Source organism: Myotis daubentonii, chromosome 7 (assembly GCF_963259705.1).
Source record: "Myotis daubentonii chromosome 7, mMyoDau2.1, whole genome shotgun sequence".
NCBI lineage: Eukaryota > Metazoa > Chordata > Mammalia > Chiroptera > Vespertilionidae > Myotis > Myotis daubentonii.
Window position 1 is genome coordinate 10325876 of NC_081846.1, and position 19919 is coordinate 10345794.

General features: G+C 45.4%; 1 protein-coding gene across 1 annotated transcript in view; it reads left to right on the forward strand.

Annotated features, from left to right (window-relative positions):
- Nucleotides 1-1704: 1704 nt before the first annotated feature.
- The window catches only part of KIAA2012 (KIAA2012 ortholog), a 92618-nt gene continuing 74403 nt past the window's right edge, over nt 1705-19919 (forward strand). The window contains 3 exon segments of the mRNA XM_059704849.1: nt 1705-2116; nt 3774-4058; nt 19381-19564. Of these exon segments, the coding sequence (XP_059560832.1) occupies nt 2033-2116; nt 3774-4058; nt 19381-19564 (553 nt within the window). The 5' untranslated portion in view covers nt 1705-2032.

The window sequence follows — 19919 nt, forward strand, 5'->3', positions numbered from 1 at the left end:
TTTTGTTCATGCATTCATCTGTCGTTGGACACCTGAATTGTTTTCATGTTTGGGCTATTGTGAAGAATGCTGCTCTAAACTTGGGTGTTCGAATATCTGTTTGAATCCCTGATTTCACTGCTTTTGGGTTATATACCCAGAAGTGGAATTGTGAAGTGAAATTGCTGGATCATATCATACCTCTATGTTTAATTTTTTTTAATGTGCTTTTATTGATTTTTCAGGGAGAGAGAGAGAGAGAGAGAGAGAGAGAGAGAGAGAGAGAGAGAGAGACTGATGTGAGAAGTGTTCATCAGTTGCCTCCCATCCAGAGACCAAACCCCAAACCTGACTGGGAATGGAACCGGTGACCTTTGAGTGCACAGGATGATGCTCAACCAACTGAGCCACACCAGCCAGGGCTGTTTAACTTTTTGAGGAACTGTCATACTATCTGCTTTTCACAGCGGTTACACCATTTTACATTCCCACCAACAGTGCACAAGGGTCCCAATTTCCCCCTGTCCTCACCAGCACTTGTTCTTTTCTGTAGTTGTTTTTTTGGGTATTTTCTTTTTGTGTGTGGGGGGGGCAGGGGGGCGAGGGGGGTGTTGTTTTTTTCCATAATAGCCATCCTAATGGATGTTGAAATTGTATTTATTGTGGTTTTGACTAAATTCCACAATAAAGTTTTGAGCCTCTATGTTCACTGTCTTGATTCCTGATGATGAACCCAACCTGATTATACAGCATGCCCTCCATTTCCTCCTCAGGAGGCTTGAGCCTGCTTCCTGGGAAAGGCCAAGCCCCAGAGGGAGATCTAAAAGGTAACTGGGCCCGCGGCCTCTTAGACCTCTTCGTGCAGGTCAGTGGGGGACACTCCCACAGGCTGCCGTGGGGGTTCAGCTGACAGATGACAGGCCAAAGCGGGGCCACAGATCACGGCAAAGGCATCTTTTTGTCCCCTGACACTCCCACCCCCACCCCCGCCTCCTGTCCTCACAGTGTCAGCATCCAGGAGAGCCAGGCAGCCTAGGCCATAGCAGTGCTTCTCACAACCGATGCTACTGGCATTCAGAGTCCGACGATTCTTCATTACGTGAGACAGTCTCAGACACCACAGAGCCTCCAGCATCCCAGGCCCCTGCTTGCTCAATGCCAGTATTGGCTTTCAGCCATTGTGGCAACCCAATGCCCCCCGATTGTACCTCCCAAGTAGCCCCTCTTTGGAGATGGCATTCACCTAGGTGGTAAGCAGGTATGCAAAGCTCTCTGGAGCGTCCCAGGATCTCACACTCACTCGTGCAAAGCAGCAAGGACCGTAAAGGGCCTCATGTCCAGGGGAAGCGGTGCTGGAGCTCAGCCAAGGGAAACTTCACCGGTCGCTTTAGGTGACAGTGGTGACTCCTCTGAATTTACTCACGGCGGGTTGACAGTGAGAGGCTCTCGCATCAGGAGAAGGAAGAAGACACTCTAAAAACAAGATGGGTGCTGTGATAACAGAAAAAATACCTCAGCATGCCCGCCTCCCTCCCCCAGTCAGGACTTGAAATCTGAGCCTGGCCCCTTCAATGCCCGTTGGACCCTCCCTCTCCCAGTGTGTGAACACAGTCTCCGCCTTGCCTGGGCTGGTTTAAGGGACTGCGTTTCCCTGCGCTGCCATAGCAACCAGGAAACAACGCCACTGCAGTGAGAAGGATGGTGTTGTGGCCCGGTCTGTAGATGCGCTGGTAACAGAGCAACCGGACCAGGGACAACCAGGCCACAGGCAAAGGGGAGAGAGGGGTTGCCCAGAAAGTAGACAATCCGAGGCTTGAGGAGTTTGGGTTTGCGATTTATTTTTTCTCCCAACAAAGACACACACTGTCTAAACTGTGTGGCCGGTTGTTACTAAGAAGCTGCTGTATGAGGGGGAAATGCATTTCATAAAAGGCCCAGTGTTTGTGGTCTTCTCGGGCTCCCTGCTGCGCTCAGGAAATCTTGAGGTGTGACCAGTTTTCAGCCTTCAAACCCAAGATGAACTGCCCTTGAGAAGGGTGGTCAGAGGGAAAACATGTTCCCGCTCTCTCCCCTGAGCCGGGGACATGGCAAGTGGGTCCAGAACAAACAGAAGGTAGAAGTCTATTTTGAACCAGAGGTGAGTTTTACAGCGGAATCAGGGCATATTGGGAGTGGGGGTGGGGGTGGGGGCAGTGCGGGAGGAATGCTCTCTTTTTCCATCTGGAGCTGAGCCATGCGTGTTTGGGTTTGTTTGATGGGTGAGGTGGTGGGGGTCAGTGGCAGATCTTCCCTGCTTGGTGAAACTCAAGAAAATAAGGTGTTCACCTGACACCCCGCGGTTGCCCCGGGGACCCCCTTGCTTCCCCCTGCACACCGACCTACAGCCTCGTTTGCTTCAGGCTGATGGAGTTTCCAGATTGTCTAGAATTCGGATGGTTTGGTTCAAGACCAGAATCTCCACCTGGGTTCTAGGCAAGCTGATGTCTCTCTGGTTTTTAGAGTTGTGCTCTGTGGTCGGAAGGCTGTGTGTGTTCTTGTCATTTCAATGGCTTCCTTGAACTTTCTGGAATTCAACCCACAGGACTCATATTTAATACAGGCCAAAAATAATTTTTTTTCATTTTAAAGTGGTGGCAAAATTCCCTTGCTGTAGTGCAATTTTACTTCGTTGAATTCTGCCAAGAATAAAAATTCCACTGGGGGTATTTTGAAAAATTTTGGCTCATACAGAGATTTCTATTGTCATGGTAGTTTGTCACAATATCTGACCTTTGCTGTATTAAAAGACATATATAGAGTTTCAAAAACCTCTGTGGACAATGGCATTTACTTTCTTACAAGATATGTAACTACTTTATAGGCTCCGAAATAGCCAAATTAGATAAAGTTACAACGCATCTGGAATGCATAGAAATTCTCCCTGTGTCCAGCGGGAGTGATGGGTTGGAATGGCATTCTCCTCTTTAAACTGCCAGCTAGTTCAGGTCTAATTTCAAAGTTATCTGCTGCCCTTGATAATTCTGACGACTTGCTTGCATACCAAGAAACTAACTGGCCTGTAACCTAACTCTACCCTACTTAAGCCTCCGGGCACGAGTAGTTCCCCTGAAAGTCATATGGAGTAAAACAGGACTGTGCCCTGGGTCCTACTAATTCTGAGATGTGAAATCAGTTGCTCGGAAGAGTGACTGTGTTTTGTGCACCATGTGAGCAGCTCGGAGAAAACCAATCACTTAAAAAAAATGTCCAACACCTTGCACGAGCAGTATGTGCTATAAAAGTGCTGTCCAGCCCAACCCGTGTGGCTCAGTGGTTGAACGTCCACCTACGAGCCAGGAGGTCATGGTTCGATTCTCGGTCGGGGCACGTGCCCGGGTTGCGGGCTCCATCCCGAGCAGGGGGCGTGCGGAAGGCAGCCGATCAATGATTCTCTGTCATTATTGCTGTTTCTAACTCCCTCTCCCTCTCCCATCCTCTCTAGAAGCAATAAAAATATAATTTAAAAGAAAAAAAATTTTTTAAAATATATTTTATTGATTTTTTACAGAGAGGAAGGGAGAGAGATAGAGAGTTAGAAACATCGATGAGAGAGAAACATCAATCAGCTGCCTCCTGCACATCTCCTACTGGAGATGTGCCCGCAACCCAGGTACATGCCCTTGACCGGAATCGAACCTGGGACCTTTCAGTCCGCAGGCCGACACTCTATCCACTGAACCAAACCGGTTTCGGCAGAAAATTTTTTAATGTGCTGTCCACAGTGAATCAATCAAGGTGTTTGCTTTCCATTGCAGGATTACTTGAACTGGAAGTCTCCAGAAGATTATGTCCTGGTCTGCAAACCGCAGCATAAGGGCGACCCCACCCAGCACACATGGAGCCTCTTACTCCCTAAAACTTTCAGCACCAGAAAGGGAGTCCTGATCCTCTACTCAGAAGGTTTAGCCCTATCATCATGGACACCCGGAGAGAGGAGAAAAGGCCCCTGGCGCCCCAAAGGCCACAGGAAAAGGCCGGGTCCGAAGCTGCTCACGCTGCGGGACCTCGGAGAAGCCATCCTGGCTCACGAAAGGAGACAGGTAGGCAGAGCACTGTTGGGGGTCAGGGAAGGCACTGGGCCTGCGTGGCTAGAAATCCATCTGTACCTTTAGGTCTAAGTCCTTCTCAGATCCCAGGGAAGGCAGGCAACCCTCAGCCTCCATTTCTTCACCTCTAAACCGGACCGGATCTCGGCACTCTCTGCCACACACAACTGTCACGAGGCCTGAATGAGGTGATGTAAGTGAGAGGGCTCTGAAAAGCATAAAGGATTATATTTTCATCCTTTTGTGTTTTCCTTTCCGTTAGAGTAACGCAACTCCTTTTCAGCGTTCAGACAGGTCCAGGCCAGCCAACGCTCCCCCCAGAGCCTTGAGATCCTGCCTCAGAACCGCAAGCAGCAGCAGCACCCCTCGGATGTGCTCGGCTTTGTAGAAATGGGAGAGAGAACATTTGGAATATTTTACCCTGAGCCCTTCAGCGTCTGCAGGATAAGTTAAGGACTTTTTTCCACTCTGAATTTAATAGTGAAGAAAAGCCCCTGTGCTCATTTTTCTGATTCATACTTTCTCATGTCTTACGAGATGGACACATGGCCCCTGCTCTATGTAGCTGCATGCATGAGAAGAGGCTGGGAACATGTGTCACACTAAGAAATTCTAAGTTACAGATAATGCATTACTCTGCAGTTTTTTGTTCCCCACAGAATTAAGTCATTAATTAGCTTCTTACACCAGGCCCTTCACACGCTGACTTTTTCCTCCATTTTAGCCACTTCTGCCACTTGTTTTTACCTCCACCTGTCTATGGACCCCTCAAGGCTCCACCCATGTGACTCACTCACCATTCCCCGAACAAGTCACACTCTTTCGTGACTTTCCCCTCTGACCTTGCTTTTACAGCTGGACAACTGCTCATCCTTCAAAACACAACTCGAAGGTCAGCTCCTTGCTGAAGCCTTCTCCCACTACCTTAGGCAAAGCTATCCCAGTGCTCCCTCCTCAGTACACATCCGTCATGCACTTCGATTTATCTCTTCGCCCATCTGTTGCCATCTCCTTGAATGTGAGGACCATGTCTCAGTCACTTCCAGAAAATAGTGAGGACCCAGAAGTGTTTGTGGAATGAAAGAATTGATCATGGGTGATACTTTCAATGGTCTTAGATCATCTCTCAGTGTCACTATTGGGCAATTTATCACCTACCTGACCCTCGGCAGAACTTCCGGAAGGAACGAGTCCTCTGCCCCGTTTCCTTCTTTCAATATATAGAGAACCTTAATGACCTTGACCAAATGCCCAATTGTCCTTTGTCTTAAAATTCTTTTTTTCTTTTCTAAAAATATCTTTTTTATTTTTAAATGCAGTTGATGTACAATATTAATTATATTAGTTTCAGGCATTTATATAACTTCCGAAGTGATCACTCCAATAATACCTATCTCACACCATGTATAGTTACTACAATCATAAATTCTTGATTGACAGGAAGTTCATTGTTGTTGAATGCTGACTATTATTTTTTAGCAATTATTTTATTTAATCTTTAAAAAGGCCTCATAAGACTAAGGACAGAGGGAGAGCATTTGCAAATGAGGCTCTCAGACCTCCCTTAACTTAACTCCAACTTAAATAAGTTGGCCAAGGTTTCAGAGCTAGTAGATGACAAAGCCACTATTCAAACTCAGGACTGCCTACCTCTCCGGGGCAAGCATGCTTTGCACTTGGCCCTATTACCTTTGGCCTTGGAAGGGCCTCCAGCAATCGCCGTGGCAGGCCTCGGCCTCTCTGCGCTCACACCCACTCTTCACGCTCCCAGTACTCTGCTCTCAGCACAGTCTGGTTGACCACGACTACATATAATTCTACAGACAGCTGGGTCCACTGGCTTTTCACTGAATTTGCCAATGGAATACACTGGAAGGAGATCGGAGAAGGAGAAGAGAAAAGCCAGGGTATTTCTCCCCTCCCATTCTACCTGTGGTGCTGAGAAGCACCTGCATCACCTCTGTGGTCCAGCTCCCAACAGACAGGCCCACTGTGGCTCCAGGTTCCGCCAGGTGACCCCACCTGCTCTCCCTCTGTCCTCAGTTTAAGGGTGGTGCTAGCTTCCTAATGTTATGAATCTCAGTGTTACCTCATCATTGTTTTGGCTTTTAACCACCTGGGTAACCAATTCCCAGAATTACATTTCTTCTATGTTTAAAGATTTGGAGGGTTTCTGTTTTCCTAGTTGGACACTAATATGTAGGTCAACTTACTGCCAGAGAAGAATCCCTTCCACAGCTGTCAGACACTTGTCTATGTGGCTTAAATATTTGGGGCAACAAGTATCTTATTACTATCAAGGAGATGAGTCTTCTAGGGAACTGCTTCATTTTTGGTTAGATTGGCCTCAATGAAAAAAAGAAAGTTCCTGTCTTCCTATAATATTTATCTACTAGATTTATAACACATACCTGACCCAAACACAACACTATAGTTTAACTCCCAACAGGTAGAAGAGAAATGGTGTGAAGAAATCAGAAAGGAAAGGTTAGGAATAGTAATAGGGCAGGAGTTTCTGATAGAGACTTCATAGATTAAAATTACAGAAGAAGTAACTCAAAGGGGGCTTGAGATTTTTTAAAAATGAAAATCTCAGAAGAGGAGAGCTTTGGAAACTACAGTGCACACCATCTGACTATAAAACTACAGACTGGCAAGAAAGTTTTGAAACCATAATGTCCGGTGCTGGAAAGGCTGTGGGGAAATGAGCCGTCTAATGCTTTGGGAGCACAAATTCACATGACATATCTGCAAGGCATTTAGGCAAAAGCCTAAAAAAGGGATGATACTCGTTGACTCATCATTCTACTTTTAGTAATTTGCCTTAGGAAATAATCAGAGATGTGCCCAGAAATTTATGCACAAGAATGTTTACTACAGGGTTACTAATTATTACACAAAATATTGAAAATAATAAATGTCTGACAATAGAACATTGATTAAATAAATTATGATATAGTCAGAGAATGGCAATAAAGTCATGTATTAGCCATGAATAGCATGAGAAAATATTCACAGCATATTTTTTAAAAGCAGGTTACAAAATAACATTCACAAATAAAAATACCAATGTTCATTAACATATTTGAGTATTTACTATGTTCCTGCCACTGTTCTAAATGCTTTCCATGTATGATTCATGTATGCTTTCTATGAATACCAGGGGTACATACTATTATTATCCCATTTTAGAGATGAGGAAATTGAAGCACAGAAAGTTTGAGTAATTCACTCGAGATTATGCAACTAGGTAGGTAATCACACCAGAACTCGAGAGTAGGTAAGTCAGGGAATTTTTAAAAGAAAATAAAAATCTGTGACCTTGAATGAGGTAGACAGTGAAAGAGAGAGCAAGGTTGACGCTGCAGAGCCAGGTGGGATCAGGAAGGGAAATGGACTAGAACCACTGTAAACTGAGCCCACCAGTGACCACACCATCTGTTCTGCAGGGTCAGTATTTCTTTGTCCAAGTAGCATAGCTCAAGAGTTAAAAACACCATGCTCAGAGTAAAAGAGCCAAAATGGGGAGGGGAGAGTGGGGAGATGGCAAGTGGATAAAGTAGTGCTGCTTACAGAAGAATCTATACTGCTGAACCGTGAATCAGGAAACGTGCAAAATGTAGGCTTCATTCAGACCTGTGAGAATCGAGGCTATCACAGGAGGTGCAATTAAATTTTTAAAGCATCTTACATCACCTCCAGTTCTATATATGAATCTAATGAGATGCATGTGGCAATACGTCTGGGTTTTATAGCTGAACATACACCTACTCTTCAACTCTCCTGATGACCTAACTTCCTAATGAGCGAAGATAAATGCTAAGTCAGGCGATTAGATGTCAGAGTTCTCACACTTCTAAATACACACAGATATGTTGCTGGGTTTTTTGTTGTTTTGTTTTCTTTTTTAACAGAAGGACATGGTTCAAACATTCCCAAAGTTAAAACCACTCTTCTTTTTAAAAAAAAAATATATATATTTTTATTGATTTCAGAGAGGAAAGGAGAGGGAGAGAGAGATAGAAACATCAATGATGAGAGAGAATCATTGATCGGCTGCCTCCTGCACACCCCACACTGGGGATTGAGCCCCCAACCAGGGCATGTGCCCTGACGGGAATCGAACTATGACCTCCTGGTTCATAGGTCAACACACGATCACTGGGCCACGCCTGCCGGGCTAGACTATAATTTATTAATATGCTGGAGAAGTATAAAGAAGGTAGAGATTGTGATTGATAGTGTGGTGTCTTGGAGGAGGTAGAATTTGAGCTGAATCTTGTGGTAAAAATAGGTAGGAAGGGACCTTGTAGGCATGGGTGAGTGAAAGCTTAGAGGGGAAACAGGCAGGGAAAGCAGGGTGATTAGAGAGGTGTAGTCTTAGCTGGAATTGTACCAGAAGTGGGTGGGGTCAAAGTGTGGAGGGCTTTGCCTGCCAGCCCTGGGGTTTCTGGGGTTCTCTCTTCACCCCTCTGTCAACTCGTGGACACAAAGGCTGGCCACCCTCTGGGGTAAGATGGCAGCTGGCTGTCTGGGCTTTTCTTGGCTTCCTGGGGACTCTGGCACCTGCCACCCCATAGCTGCTGGGTGGGAGCACAGCCTGCACCAGGTGCTTCCATCCTCTGAAAACCCTTGCCTGCCAGCACCAGAGTGGGTGACATGACAACCAGTTCAGGGATGGGGGCAGGTGCAGGGGGTCCTCTCTACCCCTCTGCCTACGGACGCCTGGTGGGCACCAGGAAGGTGACCAGCAGGAGCAAGTCCCTCATCAAAGGAAGCACTCCCCGTAGAGCAGGGATAAGAGGCCACGCCATGCCCACTAATTATTCAGTTTAGAAGAAACCAGAAGCTGGGGTGGGTTGGCAAAGCCAAGGCAGGCCTGAGCGGTCCGACGCCGTCACAGCCAGCCTCCTGCTGTTGTTTATTTCTGCGTCGTCCCAGAATCTCCCTTCCCGGCTCCCTTCTGTCTCCTTTTATGTTTAGAGTAACTTTTGGATGGTGGTTTGTGGTCCAAGCTGATGTTGGGGAAGGAATAGAAAAATATGTATGAGAAGATGGTGGGTGTAATAGAATAATTTTTAACATATTTTTTATTTACAAATATAATCTAACTATATTACTGAAATGTTTTATGTTATACAAAAAAGAAGAAAAAAACTATCTGTAATCTATGTCCAACATCCTGATACCACTGTTCTTAGAATTTTAATGTATTCCCTTCCAATCTTTCCACCACAATTACTCATCTATAAAATAAACTTTTATGAGATTGAAATTGTAGTGTACATTCTCTCTTCTATCTTGCTTTTTCTACTTGACATATTATGCTACACGCTGGAAATGAGTGAATAGATTGAACCCTGACTGGTCTTCTTGGTAGCCCTAAGCAGGCCTTGGGCTTCTCTCAGTGCTTTAGGTACCCAATGAGACTTGAAATTTATCAACCAACCTCACAGGCGTAATTTGAAAAACTAAGAGAAACCAGAAAAATAGAAAAAAATGTAAAGAAGCTGTGGTGAGCAGAATAATGCCCCTCAAAGGTGTCTATGTCCTAATCCCTGGAACCTATGGCTAGATTAGGTTAAATGGCAAAGGGAAATAAGGTTGCTAATCAGATGCTTAAAACAGGGAGACTTCCTGGATTGTCTGGGAAGGCCCAGTGCAATCACAGGCTCCTTATAAACAGAAGAAGGACTCAAAAGGGAGAGCCAGGGAGAGGGCAGCATAAGGAGGACTCTGCCCAACATTGCTGACTGGAGGTGGAGGAAGGGGTCGCAGCCAAAGAATGTAGGCAGCCTCTGGAAACTGGAAAAAGCGAAGGGGCAGATTCTTCCAGAAATGACACAGCCCTGATTTTAGCTCAGTGAGACCCGTTTCGAACTGACCTCGAGAACTACACGATAACAACTGTGCATTGCATTGTGTGGTGGTTTGTTTTAGCAGCAACAGGAAACTAATACAGAGGCCACCATTCGCTTTCAAAGTCTAAGCAAAAATGACACCCCCGAGTCCAGGACAAAGGACTCTCTAACTCTTTGGGGAAGCTCCCAGCACCATTGAGCACACTACCCAGGAAAGCTCCAGAACCAAGCTGGTGCTTAAGAAATACCCACTAATGAGGAAAACAAGACACTCTTCCCCAGATGGAACAGTGCGCCGTGCCCTCCGCACAGGGGCCAGAGCATCGTAGAGGAGACTTGGTCTTGCTGCATTCACAGAAAAGTCATTGGAAGCACAGACTTAGAGGGAGGAAAGGAAGCTCCAGTTCACCCAAAAATGGCCTGGGGTCTAACGGTGCCCTGATTCCAGGGCTTAGCACAGCGCCGGCCACACAGGAGGTGCTCAATAGTCATCGCATGACCAGAGGAAAAAATGGAGTGAGTGAAAGAACTTAAGTCATTTTGCCTGCACTGCTCTCCCTACAATCCTTTCTTTCTTATCCTCTGGAAAACGCCTCAAAATTTATGTGGGGCTGAATTTTTTCAGGCTCTTATTGCACTTGAAGTACCTGCCACATAAACTGTCCAGACATCAAGGGCCAGTTGATGCTCTGTGTTTGGATTCCAAGAATTCATTTAATTTAAAAATTCCTAGAGTATAAAGCCAATTGAATGCGCCATGCTTTCTTTCATGTGTTACTTAATTTATTTATGAATCATCAATCTGTCTTATTCATCCTTTTTTTTTCTCCAGTGCTTGGCACAGTGTTTGGTGCATTGTAGATCTTTGAGGAATGAATGAATGAACGAATGAATGAATGAATGAATGTCCTGGATACCTGTTTCTCTCTCCTCAGCAGAGGTATCCCCTCATCTTATGGACTTGGCTTCCCAGCCTTCTCTTGATCTGAAGAGTCTCTCTGGTGGTCCTGTATCCACAGCTACAGATGGAGGCTGACCTTCTGTGGCATTTCCATGCCCTAAACACTTCAAAATGGGAGCAAACCACAGCTGTGCTCAGCAGGACAAAGTCCCAAACCTCCTCTCCCCCATCAAGCAGGTTTTATATTTTCATCATATTTTTCTTTCTTTTTTTTTTTAAACCATAAACCTTCCTTGGCGAATTCTGGCAGGATATGGCAAGGAAACTCAAGCCAGTGGCTTCTTGACCTGAGTCATGACGATCTGGTGGGTGGGGCGACACTGACCAGAACATGGCATGAGAGAACTTTCTGGGATGATGAAAATGTTCTATATTTTGTTTTGTGTGGTGGTGACAAAGGTGTATACGGTTGTCAGATTTTATTAAACGGAGCATTTAAACTCTGTGCATGTTACTGTATATAAATTATGCCTCCACTTTTGAAAAATGTTTAAAGAGGAGGATTCTGAGATCACAATCAGTTCATCAGTCAAGAATGCCATAATTAATCGGTGATGTCTGCCATGGACCAGGGGGTGGGGGGAGATGTCAACATAGCTATCACAAGTTTGCTATTCCTGTGCTTAACTGATCACCCTTAGAGAGTTCCTGCATCATTTAAGTGGTTATAATATTAACTCATCCACCTTAAAGGATTATAATGAGGTAAAAGTTCTTGTGTCATAAAAATCCCTGGCCAAGTGTAAGATGTTACTATTCGCATTTGTTCCCCATGATGTCTGGCACTGGGGGACTGGATCTGGCAGCAAGTTCTCCCTGGCTGAAAGGAAAGTCAGCAGAGCCAGGTATTTTTAAAATGCCAGGCTCCCCGTGAACACGGACGTAGTTTGTCTCTCCCGTTATTCACGTTACAAACATTAAATGACAACGCCGATTTGTCAAGCTGGCTTTCCCGTTGCCGCGCAGGGCCACTAAAACGACTTCCACAGGCTGACCTAAGTCATGTGTTTTCTTTTGAGGCTCTTTGTCCTTTTCTGATGCTCAAGCTCAAGATGGGGTCTGGCATTTCTCATGTTTCCTTCTCCTTCCAACTGCAAGCCCGGAGGGGCCTTTTAGAGCTTTCCTCCGTGGGCTCTCGGTTTATGTCTGTTGGCGGAGGCATCTGTTTCTGGTGTCGCCGCCCCTTCAGGAGTCCCTGGATTACTGATGAGGATTGTGCTAACCAGCCTGTGTCAGTAGGAGGTTTGGGGCTCAGCAGCCATGCCGTTTCCTGACTGGTGTCCCCACAGAGGGAGTAGGTCAGACCCTGGCCACTGTACCTCTACTTTCGAAGCCAACCAGAGAGCCACATCCTCAAGGTCTCTTGCAGACATGGCCCCCTGGCACCATGTGCAGGTCAGTGGGTAAATGGGAGGAGGTGCACCCTGAGCTGCCCCGCCTCACACTCTGGTGTGAGAGAGAACTTTCCATCAAGGCTTAAAACACCAGCCTGTCAGGCCCATTTTGTGTTGAAGCAAAGGTGCGAAGCTCAGTAGCGTGCAAGGCTCTCTCATACCGGTCGCCCTTTCTTCTTCCCCACATTTGCAGAGCGACAAGAGTGTGGGGAAGAAGGGAAGTCCTGCCTTCACTCTGGCTCCTCTCAGCAGCCCCATACTCCACGTCCCCAGTAGAACTTTCTTCCCAGCCTTCCCCACTCAGAGACTTCAGATCCTTCCATCCAATCCCTCTCTTTTACAAGGTGAAGAAAAAGAGGCCCCAGGAGCAAAGTAATTTGTCCAAGATTATTTAGCCAAAAGCAGAGCTGGGACCAGAAGCCAGATCCTCCCCTGGCTCCACATTCTTCACAACATTCCTTAGTTCCCCTTCCAAGGTGATCCTCCATCTTCCAGAAAGGGGAACTGTTAGGCCTCTTCCTCTGAAAGATGGCGGCTCTCCAGCACAATCCACTCAGGAGTGAGACCGACACCCTTCTGCTGAACTGAGATCCCAAAAGCACTCTGTAAATAAAGGCTTAAAAGCGAAAACAGGAAATGGTTGGGGTTTAGAGAGAGTTGTCAGATTTATTGCGGGGGGGGGGGGGGGGAGAGGGAGGACTAAACTTGCAATATTTGGTACATATTTCTACTAAAAAGTATTCAATGCTCATCGGAAATTCAATGTTAACTGGACATCTCATGTTTTATTTGGCAAATCTGTTGGGATAAGGGGAATGAGCTGCAGGGTTTGCCAGTGCCCACTTGGCGGTTTGCCATTTCTTCTGCACCAACAAATAGACGGGACTAGAGGAAAACTGAACATTCCTCATGCCTGATTGTCACAGTCTTTTCTCACAAACTCTGGCACTAGCCAAGGCTCTATTCTTAATGCATTAGTGCTACCCAGTTATCTTTTCCCATCTCCCTTAGTAAAGGCGACTTCTGGATCAGGTATATGGCATCAGTTAGGGAAGCCACTTGATCTCTTAGGTGTACAATGGTGATCCACCCCCAAAATGGAAATATTGCAGTCCATTGTTCAGTGTTTTTACATCCGAGGCCATCAAAGTCTAAGAATATTAACTGAAGATAGTAGAGTTTTTGAAGAAAGAGGGCTTAACGCAGTGGCAAAGTGGGCTGCCATCTGGGGAAGGGAAGAAGGTCCTACACAGGAGCATTACCTGGGTGAGTTCACCATTCCCAAGACATGGATGGCCCAGAAACTCAATCTCTTCAGTGCCCCCGGTTGTGCCCCTGAATCAACTGGTCTCAGAGATGTCGATTCATATTAACAAAGTGCATAGAGACTGACGTATAGGCTAGAGTATTAGTTTACAAAGAGAAGTACAATTGCCTGACCAGCATATTTCCTGTAGATGAATTACATGGGGATCAGGTTATGAACAAATTCCCTGGTGCTGGAATCAAAACTCAAGGGAGATGTATAGCGGGGATAGTTAATGGCACGAAGCTCTGAGAACCTGCCATTTTCTCCTCCACTCATTTGCTAAACTAGATTCTCAACTTATCCAGAGCAGATCCTTTTCCAAGGACAGGGATTGGTTAGGCATTACCATTGTTTGTGGACATTTTCTTTTTAATTTCAGAAACATTAACTTTGTGGTAGGCTTTTCTTCTTGCCTTGTCTTTTCTCACAAACTCTAGTACTAGCCAAGGCCCTATTCTTTGTCCATTAGTGCTATCCAGTTATCTTTCCCATCTCCCTTAGCAAAGGCAACTTCTGGCTCTTTTAATACTTCAAGTTCTCAAGAATAATATTGACAAGTAAAATCCCTATAGTACTGAACAGATTAGGGACAGCTCACAGTAATTTTCAGTCCAGTCATGAGGTAAGTCTTATTATGTTCATTACAGAGATGAGCAAATAGAAACTCAAAGAGGTTAAGTGACTTGCTCAAGATATACACCTAGTAAGAGAAAGAATAGTCATTGCAATAGAGAATTCTGCCTCCTAAGCCTATACTTTTTCTTAGGATATTGCCACAAAACGACCAGATTAAGGAATGTTAGATGGAACAGACTTAAGAAATCATCTAAAATCTAGAGTCTAGACCTGCACTGTCCAAGACAGTAGCCATTAGCTACCGGTGGCTATTTAGATGTAAATTAGTTAAACTAAAATTTTAAAACTCAGTTTCACAGTTGCACTACCTACATTTCAAGTGCTCACTAGCCACATGCAACCGATGGTTACTATGTGGGACAGCACATACAGAATATTCTATTGTTGCAGAAAGTACAGACAATGCCGGTCTAGGCTAACTAACACCCTCATTTTACAGATGAGGACAATGAAACCAGAACCCCTAGACCTTATTTTGGGAAACCCCATTTTAAGGTGTTAAAATCCAAATATTTAAGACCATATAATCAACATGTACCTTGTAGAATCCAAAATGGAGGGAAGACAGCAGGAGATGGTATTTGGAAGTACACCTGCAAGGTGTGGCCTCACGTTCTTTGGTACATTAAGGTGACTGTCTTGGAGCAGCACAGGGTGCTTGGTGTATCCTGACGAGTAGTTATTGGTAGAAATAATAGTCACTCAATTAGTGGTCTTAAAGGTAACAACACTAGTCTTGAGTTTGAAGATTGTCCATTAAGAAAGACACAATCAGGCAGAAAACAATGAGACAATATAGAGTAAGTGATTAAATATGTTGGCTATTAGAGCCAGATTCCAAGCCATCTGACCTCTCTGGGCCTCAGTTTTCCTCATGTATAAAATGGAGATGACCATTCCCTCCTTTACCTCACAGGATTAGTTGTGGGAGTTAAAGGGGATAATGCAGTATCTGGCACATAGTAAGTGCTCAAGAAATGTTATAGACCTCCCCAGCTTGTATCTTTAAAACATAGTTACTAATTAACTGCAATGCCCAATTGCCCAATTGCCCATGATCACAGGACCAAAAGTCAATTTGTTAAGAAATAAGAACAGTTCGGTCTGTAACTTGAACCCTGACTGACAGTTTTATTGGTTTTAACGTCATTTCCCCCTTGGCCTCCCTCTCTTTGCCAGATACTCTATTTGGAACAGGAACAAAAGTCCTGGCTACAAATCTCAGATCCCCCAACAATGTGATGTTGACTAAGTCGTTTATGCTCCCTGCATCCTTAGTTTGCTCATCTGCAAAATGCGAGCAACGGTATATGCATTCCACCCTCTCTGGGTTATTGTGAAAAAATCACAGGAGAGAAGGTAAAATAAAAAAAAAAAAGGTTTCTAAGAGCTCTAAATTGCTACCACAACTCACATTATTCGGGTAATCTGAATCCATATTTGAAATATAGAGAGACCAAGTTTTGTGATCTCCTCTCAAACCTGAACCTTCTGATACTTTCCTTACAAACCTGTTTCTACTAAGCATAAACAAATGAGCCAGCGCTGATGTTTACTGAGAAGAATCTTGGTTTCCCTCGCATAGATTGAGTCATATAATCAAAATCACCGGGGAGACAGCCAAAGGGAAGAATGCCTCTTTATATCCATTGACCCACAATGTCCCCTCTCCCAACTTAGAGTCTGGCATAGGGATGTCGCTATTTGGCCCAAGTTTTACTTCCTCTACCCTCAGAAATGTGGTTCTAGGTTAACCTGACCAGGAAGGATGGACTTGAAAAAATAAGTCCTCTGGGCTTAACCCCAAAGGATCGTTGTAGAACACACAAGAAGGTCTTTAGTGCCACACTGTAAGGAGGTGAGGGCTTCTTGGGGGCCTCCTCAGATTGAGGGGTCCCCAGGGCTCCTCAGTCTTCACTGGGCCACAAAAACCTGAGCAGACCCCTCTGAACCTGAGCCTGAGTCTGTATCTGTCCCACCAACACTCTCAGCATCAGCTCAGCCCCAAAGTAGCCTTAGGAGCCCATGGGCAGAGGCAGGAGAGCCGTAGGGAGGGAGTAGCCCCACAAGTGGGCATGGGCTCTGGACCCAACAGCAGCAAGGATGGGCATGACGAAGGCTGGAGAGGATAGAGGGAAGGTGAAGCTGGCTGGGAGCCTCCAGAGGTCCAGCGCTCCAACACACACAGAGATTCTGAAGGCTTCCAGAGCCCCTGGTTGAAAGACAACCCCACATTGTTCCACCCAGCTGCATGCGGAGAGTGGAGGTGTTACGAAAGGAGCTCCATACAAAGGTTTGCCAGACTGTTCCAGCAATAAATCTACTTTGAGTAAGTGGTGAAAATAGCTGCAGGACCCTTTAAACCATCGATGAAAGATTCGTTAACCATGCCGGAGTCATCTGTTGACTCAGATTCTTCCTGAGGGTTGTGCAGACAGGCTAAGTTCGGAGAGCTAAACAGCCAACCCACCACAGTGCTCTTGGCAGAGGTTTTTCCACAAGTAAACAACCAGCAGTCAGCCAGGAAATCAAGGGCTTCAGACCCAGTGTCTCAACGACAACAGAGCAGGGCTGCAGGTCCCTCTACCATAATCACACCCCCGTCATTCACTAGTCCCTCGCAGTTCACAGAGGGCTTGGTCACATTCATGATCTGATTTGAGCTCCACACAACCCTGCAAAGAAGTGAGGGCAAGACATCAGTATCCCCATTATACAGAGGAGGAAACTGAGTCCAAGAAAGGAAGACTCAACCCTTGAGGAAGGGCAGTTCTGTTCCTCAAACCTGGCTGGCACTAGCAGAAATGAGGCAGGAGCAACAAGGGCCTTGATCAACACTTTTGCTCAGAAAAGCAAGAAGACAGGCAGCAAACAAGACTGTGTCAATCCCCAGTGTTACAAACGGACCTACAGTTCACCTTCGTCGGTCGGTAGGGCTCGATGAATGGGAAGCTGGGGCCGGTGGACCCAGGGACCACAGCCATCAGGGGACTCACTTGCCGCCACTCAGGAAGCAGCCCAGGTAGGAAGATGAAACCCAGGCAGAGGTACCATTTCTAATGGACTCCCCTCTGTCATTGCTCTTCTTGACTTCAGAGGAATGCACCCTCCCTTCGGCATTTCGTGGGGTCCTCCAGAGAAGAGTCCTTTGAACCTATTGACCGCTGTTTCCCAAAGTGTCACCTGTAGAGCCCTGCCATTGCCAGATACTCCATGAAAAATAAAAAGGGTTTCATGGCCAAATACATTTGGGAAATGCTGCATACCATCTTCTCCTTGTGAAAAGGCACAGTGCACACTTAACTACAGACCATTTCTGAGAAATTCTGTAGGTAAAGTAGCCAGTTTAACTTTAACTCATGGGTTTCCAAACTTACTTAATCACAGATCTTCCCTAGACTGTTCACCTCATCTAGCTGTAGTCTCTAGAAGAAGAAAAAAAAAAAAAAAAAGCTCTTGGCCACAGAATTGGAAAAGTCTTGGTTCAAGTTCTATATCTTCCTAGTTGTGGTGAGCCTGTCCAGGAAATTTAATTAATTTTGAGCCTGAATGACCTATTCTGGGAAATGGAGCTGTCATCATACATATCTCACAAGGTTACTGAGAATTAAATGGGTTAAAATTTAAAAATGCTTTCTGAAGTCTAAGGCCCGTGTGTGTGTGTGTGTGTGTGTGTGTGTGTGTGTGTGTGTGTGTACAAAATGACTGGTTCAGAGCAACATAGACAACACATGCAACTATCTTAAATAAATGTGTTTGACTTGAATAAATGTGTCAGATGCCAATGAGAACAGGCAAGGGGGAGAATGCCACATAATGGAAGTGGAGAGGAAAGAGGAATTTCATGGTGAATAAAGTCAATGATACTACTATTTCGTTTTTATTTTTATTTATTTATTTTTGCACTGTTGGCATGCCCCACTTGTTCCCCCAAACACGGAGTCTTGTAGCCCAGGTAGGTAAAGGTGGGGCTCTTGGCCATTCCCCTGCTGTGGCCTATCCACACATCCTGTCCACTCCAAGCTTTCCCCTGGTCTCACTCATGGAAGTTGTCAGGCAAATTTTTTACCTACAAGGGACTGTGCATCTTCTATCAAGACCCTGTGGGTATAGATGGAAATCCGAAGGTAGTGGTGCTTTTACATGGCTTTCCAACATGCTGTCACCCATTCTCACACGATTGATGAACTTCTTTGTATTTTCTCAAGGTCTCACCCCAGTCTTTGGGCCTTACACCAACCCTCTGACAGTGAACTAACTATGGGACATGTGGGCAAGGATACGCAACAATGATGGGAACTTAGTTACCAACAGTCTCTTACAGTATATCAACCAGCGGAAGAAATTTAGAAGATGTTGGGTGGGAGCTCTTGCCTCTATAAGTATTTCCATTCATTTTATCTGGAGCCTTTGGATCTGGTGAATCCCTATCCGAAGTTTTTGGAGCTGTAACAGGAAAACGCTGCCGTGGTCCAGTGTTTACTCTGGATGACCACATTAGCTGCTACCCACAGCTAGAGGGTAACATGGGCTTCTTGAATGCATACATGGGCTTCCTTCTGAGCTGCAAAGAGTAGCTTCTCTGTATTACCTCCCCTACTCCCTTATCTGTTGTGTATTTCATTCAAGAAGAAATGCTCTAACGAGGTTCTAGCCACCAAATACTATCCTCTCACAAAAGTCCACCTGCCTCATATTGGTGAACAGCATACAGCAAAAAGCCAGCAGAAACTACAACTTAGAGTCACCTAATAGTCCACCTCCCATTCCTTTGACATCTGATCAAATATATAGACTTGCCTTTGTCTTTATGTTATTAGGAAATTCTGATGAGCACCACTACTCAGTGATGCAGAAAGACAGACATTATTTTGCATAGAAAAGAAGAAGGAGGAGAAGGAGAAGGGGAAGAACGCTATAGGTCAAATGTCAAGCATGGTTAAATGTCATTCTTTCTCTCATCCATAATAAAATGTCTTTTTGTAACAAACAGCATTAGAGATCTTGCTTTTATAACCATGTTTTTCTTCCCCAGCTTCAGGGGAGATTTCTTCCTTGGAACCACAAGTCTAGCCACAAGTTCTGACTGTTACAGGAGCCTGCTCTGCTCCTTTACAAAGCCTGTTGACAGAAATGTGTGTCTGTCTCTCCCTAGGACACGTCGATAGAGAACCACCATCGTATGCAGGTTTCAAAAGAAAACCACAATGAAAAAACACAGCAAACCTCCAGGAGGGCCTTTGAGCATGCCCACATTGATCACCCTTGGCTCATGAGTGACAAACCCCACATTACATTCTATGGCAACTCCTTCCCCAATTGGGAGGCAGATCTCAGCGGTAAGAAGCCAACTGTCTTGCTTGTAAATCTGAGTGAACCTAATCATGCAGAGTTCACTTGAGAACACTGAGGCCAGCTGAGTGTCACTTCCTCATGCCACTCACCTTAGAAAATAACAGTCAAGGGGCAGGGCAAAAGGGGTCAGTGGGGGGAAAGAGGATATATGTAATACTTTCAATAATAAAAAATTTTTAAAAAAAGAAATAACAGTCAAGCCTGGTCGATGTGGCTCAACGGTTGAGGTCGACCTATGCACCAGGAGGTCACCAGTTCAATTCCCGCTCAGGGTACATGCCTGGGTTGCAGGCTCGATCCCCAGTGGGGACATGCAGGAGGCAGCCAATCAATGCTGAT